General features: G+C 42.7%; 1 protein-coding gene across 1 annotated transcript in view; it reads right to left on the reverse strand.

The window, feature by feature from the left end:
* DNAH8 (dynein axonemal heavy chain 8) overlaps positions 1–6,958 on the reverse strand; it is a 315,366-nt gene extending 308,408 nt beyond the window's left edge. The window contains exons 1-4 of the mRNA XM_052649575.1: positions 6,506–6,958; positions 6,262–6,396; positions 2,966–3,050; positions 674–825 (exon numbers count right to left, since the gene is read on the reverse strand). Of these exons, the coding sequence (XP_052505535.1) occupies positions 674–825; positions 2,966–3,050; positions 6,262–6,396; positions 6,506–6,958 (825 nt within the window). The remainder of the gene's footprint in view (positions 1–673; positions 826–2,965; positions 3,051–6,261; positions 6,397–6,505) is intronic.
* Positions 6,959–8,657: the final 1,699 nt, after the last annotated feature.

Here is an 8,657-nt window from a genome sequence, read left to right on the forward strand (position 1 = left end):
TCAAACTCATGTCCATCGAGTCAGTGATGCCATCCAACCATCCCATTCTCTGTCCCATTCTCCTTCTGCCTTCAATCTTGCCCAGCATCAGGGTCTTTTCCAGTGAGTTGGTTCTTCACATCAGGTGGCCAGAGTATTAGAGTTTCAGCTTCAGCATCAATCCTTCCAATGAATATTCAGGACTGATCTCCTTTAGGATGGACTGGTTTGATCTCCTTGCAGTCCACAGTTCAAAAGCATAAATTACCATATCATATATTTAAAAGCTGCTGGGACATCCCCGGCAGCCCAGTTGTTAAGACTTCACCTTCTAATGCAGGGGATGCAATCTTTGACTGGGGAGCTAAGAACCCACATACCTTTTAGGCAAAACACCAAAACATAAAACAGAAGCAATATTGTAATAAGTGCAATAAAGAGTTTAAAAATGGTCCACATCAAAAAAAAAAAAAAAAACTTAGAAAAAAGTTACTAAGGGAGTAGATCTTAAGCATCATTACCAAAAAAGAAAAGTAGTTAATTATATGAAGTTAATGCTATGCTGGTAATCATCTCACAATGTATTAAATAAATTCTTTGCATACCTTAAATTTACATAATGTTCTATGTCAATTGTATCACAATAAAGCTGGCAAAAAAATTTAACTATATATTTGAAAAAAAGTAAACATACTTCCTGAATATTTTTAGTATTTATAGGGATATCGTTGCGACAGCGAACAAAAAATACACACTGTCCTTTTAGTTTCTCCGGGGCTGCATTGTCTACATACAATCTCATCATTTTTGCCCCTTTGGTTGCTCCAGCAATAGTTCGACCACATTCTGAAAACAAAAGTCAAGAACTTAACATATGATCACATAACTGATTAAATGTGATAAATTACTGTGAATCTTACACTGGTGTTCCCTGCCTCACTTTATTATAAGAACTTTTCAATATGATTGTGGGATAAAATTTTTTGCCTACAAAAAGATGTTAGTAATTGCAAATCTTAATGTTGCCACCTCTGCGGGTGCCTTTCCCTGAGCTCTGCACTTTGCTCCTTCCAGCCTGGCCTCAGGCAGGGCCTTCATGCAAACTCTTCTGCCATTCCATCGTCCACCTTCTACCTCCCTAACCCTTGCTAATCTTACATATTTTAGCCAGAATGCCACCTCTCGGTGAAACCTTCAGTGACTCCTCTAAGAAGATCCTGTCCCCTACTAAATATTCTCACAGCACCCAACTTATATGAAATCCTTCCTTGAGCTAATTTCAATGAAAACCTATCATTTAATTAGGTATCTATCTTCAGTGTTTGAAGATTCTTGAGAGTCCCTTGGACTGCAAGGAGATTAAACCAGTCAATCCTAAAAGAAATCAACCCTGAATAGTCATTGGAAAGACTGATGCTAGAGGTGAAGCTCCACTACATTGGCCATTTGATGTGAAGAGCCAACTTATTAGAAAAGACCCACATGCTGGGAAAGATTGAGGACAGGAGGAGAAGGGAGAGACCGAGGATGAGATGGTCAGATAGCATCATTGACTCAATGATTCTGAGCAAATTCTGGGAGATAATGAAGGACAGGGAAGCCTGATGTGCCGCAGTCCACAGGGTTTCAAAGAGTCAGACACGACTGAGCAACTGAACAACCACAACAAGATGAAAACAGAAGAACATCATCAAGGGTTCTATTTTACAGTGCAAACTTTAAAAGAGACACGAGTTTGGAGGATAGTGATGGACATGGTTTGGAAAACTCTAGGAAGGCTCTGAAGAAAAGAGAATGCATGAAGTGATCCCGAAGAAGGGTAGTATTTGTTTAGGTGGAGAGAAAAAGGGCATTCAGAGAGAGTCAGAATGGAGAGTGGAGAAAGGGGCACAGAAATGACTCTGGTATGAACAGAGAACAATGAAGACTGACTTAGAGGGAGCAGCAAGCTCTGGTTAAGAGGAGACTGCTGCTGCTAAGTCACATCAGTCGTGTCCGACTCTGTGTGACCCCACAGATAGTAGCCCCCCAGGCTCCCGTCCATGGGATTCTCCAGGCAACAATACTGGAGTGGGTTGCCATTTCCTTCTCCAGTGCATGAAAGTAAAAAGTGAAAGTGAAAGTGAAGTCGTGTCCGACTCTTCGAGACCCCATGGACTGTAGCCTACCAGGCTCCTCCATCCATGGGATTTCCCAAGCAAGAGTACTGGAGTGGGTTGCCAATGCCTTCTCCCAAGAGGAGACTAGGAGATCCAACTAAACAAGTACTGTGTGTCCAGCTTATGACAGGCCTTGGTGCAATAAATGAAGAGTTTGGGCCTAATAAAAGGTTTACTTACCAAGAATAAGTACTGTAGACTTCAGAGAGGGCATCTGACAACAGATACTATTTTTGGATCTAGAATCCAGAGACAGGCATGAGATATGAGCCTAGTTTAAAGGCAGCAGAGGAGGAAAGCAAGAAAGAACCAATAGAGGGGACACAGTGAAGGTAAAAGCCACAGGATTTATAAGATAAGTAGCCTAAGAGCAAAGGATGGGCCATGTACCTACTTATTAAGACAAAAGTTTACCAACCTGGTAAAGTAGCAATTCTTTTTGGAATAATGTGGCAAGTACGGAAAGCCAGATATTCCAACTACAGCTGCAGCAGACACAGGATGCTCGCCTAGGACCATAGGGAGCAACGGCTGTGCTTTCAGGTGGTTTCCTGACTATTTCTGGTCATCTGACAACATGTGTACAGAATGGCTCTCTACCTGTTTCAGGGAAAAGGCTATTAAACCCTAGTGAAAATGTATATTTGCAGGGGAAGTCAATGACTTTTATAAGGATGTTTTCTTCTTCAATCATTATGGTAATCCTGTAAGCTCCTGATAATTTCCTTTATAAACATAGGATTGTCTATGTATAAGAGAAAAGATATGCTACATTTTCACATTCATTCATGAACAGCTGGCACATTACCCTTGCAGAACATACTTACCAAGACCAGGTACATCTCCTTCTTGGTACAAAAATTTCAGTGTCTTACAACCATCTTTCATAAAAAAGAGAGTAAATGGTTCCAGCTGTCAAGTAAAAGAGAAATGACTTGTTTAGTGGCTAAGTCATGTCCAACTCTTTTGTGACCCCATGGACTGTAGCCCACCAGGCTCCTCTGTCCATGGGATTTCCCAGGCAAGAATACTGGAATGGGTTGCCATTTCCTTCTCCAGGGGATCTTCTCCAACCAGGGATCAAACCCAGGTCTCCAGCATTCCAGGCAGATTCTTTATCACTTAGCCACCTGGGGAAGCCCAATAAAATGACTAGGAAACTATAATAAAATAAACCAACAGAGGAAAACCAGTACCACCTCAAGGCTTGTATGAGTGGGCATGGGGGAACAGCGGGAAGCAGGCTGAAAGAAGGAGCTGGGGGAGAGGGACTGCTCGGGAGAACACAGCCAGAAACAAGGCCAAGGAGGGAAGAATCAGGCTTCTTTCCCCTATTCCCTCCAGTCTCTTACTGGTACCTCCCGGAGGCTGAGCCACATGGAAGCAAGAGAGCAAGGGCACGTGGTAGATTCCAGAAAGGTCATCTTTCAGGAAACAGAACAGTAAAAGAGAATGGATCTGAAAGCCAACAAACGAACCACCACACCTGTTCTTCATACACCCAGTTTCCTAAACCACACAACAAAACATACCATCCCCTGATCCTTATTCCATCTGCTTCCTCATGCATCCACTAACCCTGATGTCAATCTAGTATAAGTCCTGGCTTTGAACATGTAACGAAATAAGCACTCTAATCTCTCCCAGATTGTGACATTTGTCTCCATTCCTGGCTGTATGATCTTCCTTCCACTGTGGCTTTGCAGCTTACAAGGAACTCTTAAGGAAACACCTTTCTGGGCCTGAATTTTCCCTTAATCCTAGATTTCCCATTTCTTGCTACCTTAGCAGTATCTGACCTGGTCCATGATAGTCTTAAGGAATCACTTAACCACATAAACCCAAATCCAAGACATACCCCTGGAATGACAAGTGGAATGGTTTGCAGCCACCAGGCACTCCAGCATGCTAGCCAGTGAGAAAAACTTCCTCCAAGCAGAAAATGCCAGTCAAGAAAACCAGGGGGCAAATATCAATACTTAAGGGTGATAGTATCACCTCTGTAGGCACCCATCTCCCGAGTCCTAGCATCAGTCCTCCTCTGAAGGCACTGCCTAGTCCCAATGTCTATGCCTAAAACTTCTGCAGAGCTACTGGGATTCCAATTATGAAGTCAGCCAACTATGTGGCCTTGTAAATTTCAGGTGAAACAAGGTTGATCACCTATATAGTTTCCTTCCTAACCAAGCACAGGAATGGTTCTTGGGACAGGCCTGAAGCCTGCGCCGTCTAAGAAACACTTTTTTTAGAAATTTGCCTGTCCTTCATCTCTTGGTCATCTGCTCAGTGATGAGTACAGGGCTGTTTCGTGTTACTTTCTTCTACTAGGAGAACAGGCAGACACACAAACAGAGTTGTCAGAGGAGCCAAAATAGTAAGGAAAGGAGGCCAGGAGAGATTGAAACAAATGGTGGCTCAGCGGTAAAGAATCCACCTGTCAATGCAGGAAACACAGATTCCATCCCTGATCCAGGAAGATCCCACATGTGTTGGAGCAACTAAGCCTGTGCTCTAGAGCCTAGGAGCTGCAACTGTTGAACACACATGCTGCAACTCTGAAGCCCACGCACCCTAGAGCCCATGTTCCACACGAGAAGTCACTGCAGTGAGAAGCCCACACACTCTAACTAGACTGTATACCCTACTCTACACAACCAGAGAAAAGCCCACTCAGAACAAAGACCCAGCACAGCCATAAATAACTAATCTTTTAAAAGCAATACAAACAAACAAAACAACTTGAGAATGGCAAAGAGAATCCTATTGCCATTGGGTGGTATGACCCATAGCCAGTACAGATTTCAGAATTTGTGGGGCCCAGTATAGAATGAAAATGCAGAACCAAACGTTTAAAAATTATTAATAATTTCAAGATGGCAACAGGAGATCATTAATCCAAGTGCAAGGCCCTTCAGCACAGGGGCCTACTCGGCTAACAGCCTGCATGCCCTTAAAGCCATCTTTGGCTACATCCACATTCCCACAAGGAACTTTGGTGACCTGAGAAACTGTGACTTTCACTGACCCTAGACTTGATGACAAGCTCAAGCAGTTAACAGTAATTTTATTGAAAATTAAGTTAGGACTTCCCTGGTGCCACAGTGGATAAGAATCTGCCTACCAATGCAGGAGGCACAGATTCAATCCTTGGTCCAGGAGGATTCCATATGCCACGGAGCAACTAGGCCCGTGTGCCACCGCTACTGAGTCCTCACTCTAGAGCCTGAGATCCATAATTACTGAGCCTGTGCGCTGCAACTACTGAAGCCCACGAGCCTAGAGCGCACGCTCCACAGCAAGAGACGCTGACATAACAAGAAGCCCACAGACCACAATGTGTAGCCCTCACTCACCACAACTAGAGAAAGCCTGTACCAAACAACAAAGACCCAAAGCGGCCAAAAATAAATAAAAATAAATATTTTTAAAAGAGAATCAATGTCTATAAGGAATTTACAACAAAAAGTATCAAATTGTTTTAAAAGAAAATTAATTTAGAACCTGAGCTATAAGGAAGCTATAACACTGCTTCTGGGAACTGCTATGAAAGTCACAGTTTATCATATATTACTATAATTAGGGTGACCATATATAGTAAATTCATCATCCAAAATTGGGACCGTTTTTGGAGTGAAAAGAGAAACTGTTAATAATTATGCCAGAAAAGTAGGCAGTAGGGTGTCCCTGGCATGCAGAGATACTTGGGAACCACCTCACTGTTCTCCAGTATATTCATGCAACAGTCACTGAGCCCTAGCTCTATGTTTGCAGTTTGTTTTTCTATCCAAATAATTTTCACTTGTAGGTTATATAATCTGTACTTTTAAAATATCACTCTACCTGTGCTTCACTATTCCTCTTAACTTCTGAAACCATTCTGAATTAGAATCTTAGCCCGATTCTAGTTGCCACCTCTTTTCCTTCCTTCCTTCCTCCACACTAGTAGGCCAAACTAGAAATATCATCCAGTTGGCTATAATTACATAAAATAAAGCTTCCTCTCTAATCAGGTAAATTCCAACCGCCTCTTTCTAAATGTTTTGTTGTTCACAATGATCCATGTTTCTTAAATCAATCACTTCTCTAAAAGCAGCTAAAAGAGAATGAGAAGACTCAGACTTACAGATGGACAATCCAAAATTAATTCTTCAACAGTTACTATGTCCAGGCCAAGCTTTTCTGACAGAACTTCAAATATATATTTGTAGGAAGGGTCAATTTTCATTTTTCGGTTTTCTCTTGCATCTCTATATCTTGCCTAAAGAATGAAAACCACAGGTAAAAAAAAAAAATGCAGTTATTAAGAAAAATCACCAAAACGTTTCATTTGAGATCAAACTGACACATATGAAAAACATAAGCAAAACCTGTCTCTCTTTTAATGTTTCCTGTAGATTTGGAATGCCACTCATACTTCGGCGATATTTGGATGATCTGCGGGAAGACTGAGAGAGCACATCAGAAAGCATTGACTGGGCCATTCGCGGTGCAGGCCTGGGTCGCACCCTGCCTGGTTCCAACTCATCATCATCTGGCATAACTATCCTTTCATCAGAAGGAAAGAGATTCAAATAATCACTTAAAGAGGAAGTAGGGCCTTTCTCGGAAAGAGAGCCCGTATCTCCCTCAGACACCTCTTCTCTAAGGGTTGGGGCCTCCTCGCTGGAAGGAGGAGGAGGAGTCTCTTCTTCTGCAGGGGGCGGAGCCTCATCTCCTGGATCTGGAGGAGCAAGCCCTTCTGAACCAGGAGGCGCTGGTTCTCCGGACGAGGGAGGGGCTTCTTCTTCCGGAGGGGGTGGGTCGCCTTCCTCAGCGCTCATGTTATCCAGTCCTTCCACCAGCAGAGCACTTTAAAACTTCAAAACCTAGGATGATAAAAGGTTTCCTTTTAAAACTATTCAAAAAGTTGAGCGCGATATGTTAATTTGTTACTACCCTTGAAGCTAGACAGGTGAACAAAATTATGTATTTCTCCCTACTGCATTATCTAAAGAAACTAAGTTTATGGGGCTAGAGAGAGAATTTTTTTAAGTGAGGCAGCATGCACACACACACACACGTATACACACACATCTGTGTAGGGGCTTTTTCAAACTGTGTAAGTGCTTCTCCTGATCATGATTTGACCCTAGGGTACATACCCCATTCCCAGTGGAATCTAGTTCAGTTCAGTTCAGTCGCTCAGTCGTGTCTGACTGTTTGCAACCCCATGAATCGCAGGCACGCCAGGCCTCCCTGTCCATCACCAGCTCCCGGAGTTCACTCAAACTCATGTCCATTGAGTCGGTGATGCCATCCAGCCATCTCATCCTCTGTCGTCCCCTTTTCCTCCTGCCCCCAGTCCCTCCCAGCATCAGAGTCTTTTCCAATGAGTCAACTCTTCCCATGAGGTGGCCAAAGTACTGGAGCTTCAGTTTTAGCATCATTCCTTGCAAACAATACCCAGGGCTGATCTCCTTCAGAATGGACTGGTTGGATCTCCTTGCAGTCCAAGGGACTCTCAAGAGTCTTCTCCAACACCACAGTTCAAAAGCATCAATTCTTCAGCGCTCAGCTTTCTTCACAGTCCAACTCTCACATCCATACATGACTACTGGAAAAACCATAGCCTTGACTAGACGGACCTTTGTTGGCAAAGTAATGTCTCTGCTTTTGAATACTCTATCTAGGTTGGTCATAACTTTTCTTCCAAGGAGTAAGTGTCTTTTAATTTCATGGCTGCAGTCACCATCTGCCGTGATTTTGGAGCCCAAAAAGATAAAGTCTGACACTGTTTCCGCTGTTTCCCCATCTATTTCCCATGAAGTGATGGGACCAGATGCCATGATCTTTGTTTTCTGAATGTTGAGCTTTAAGCCAACCTTTTCACTCTCCTCTTTCACTTTCATCAAGAGGCTTTTTAGTTCCTCTTCACTTTCTGCTATAAGGGTGGTGCCATCTGCATATCTGAGGTTACTGATATTTCTCCCAGCAAAAGGAGGGAAAAAAATCAAATTTAGAACAATAATCAAATCTCCATCAAAATAAACAGGCATTCGGAATATGGCTAAGATTCTAACTCTCACAGAATAAGAGTAAATAATTAAAGAGCAAAAGAACAGATTACAAAGCAGCTACTTCAAAAGAAGATAAAGAAGCTTTCTAGTGAGAAATTCTGAAGTCACTGGTGCAGACCTGGCCTAAGTGAGATGGTGCTTCATATGAAGGGACACCAGCAGCCCTTCATCAGACACAGAGATTACCTATAATCTGCACCCAACACCTGCCCTCTCCAGGTTTTCCAAAGCACCCATAAACAGCTGAAATTTTCTTTGATATACTACTTTGGTCTATTCCAGAACAGAAAGATCCACACTGACCTTTCAGCTGCCAGGCAACCTGTTGACCCACCAACATCCAAGATGTACAAATAAGAACTCAAACTGCCTGAAGTTTTTGCTTAATTTTTTTTTCTCATCTCTCTCTCTCCTCTCTTATGGATCCTGTTTTTTGTCTTTGATTTTTGGCCACAGTCTAAGG

This window comes from Budorcas taxicolor, chromosome 11, assembly GCF_023091745.1.
Source record: "Budorcas taxicolor isolate Tak-1 chromosome 11, Takin1.1, whole genome shotgun sequence".
Lineage (NCBI taxonomy): Eukaryota > Metazoa > Chordata > Mammalia > Artiodactyla > Bovidae > Budorcas > Budorcas taxicolor.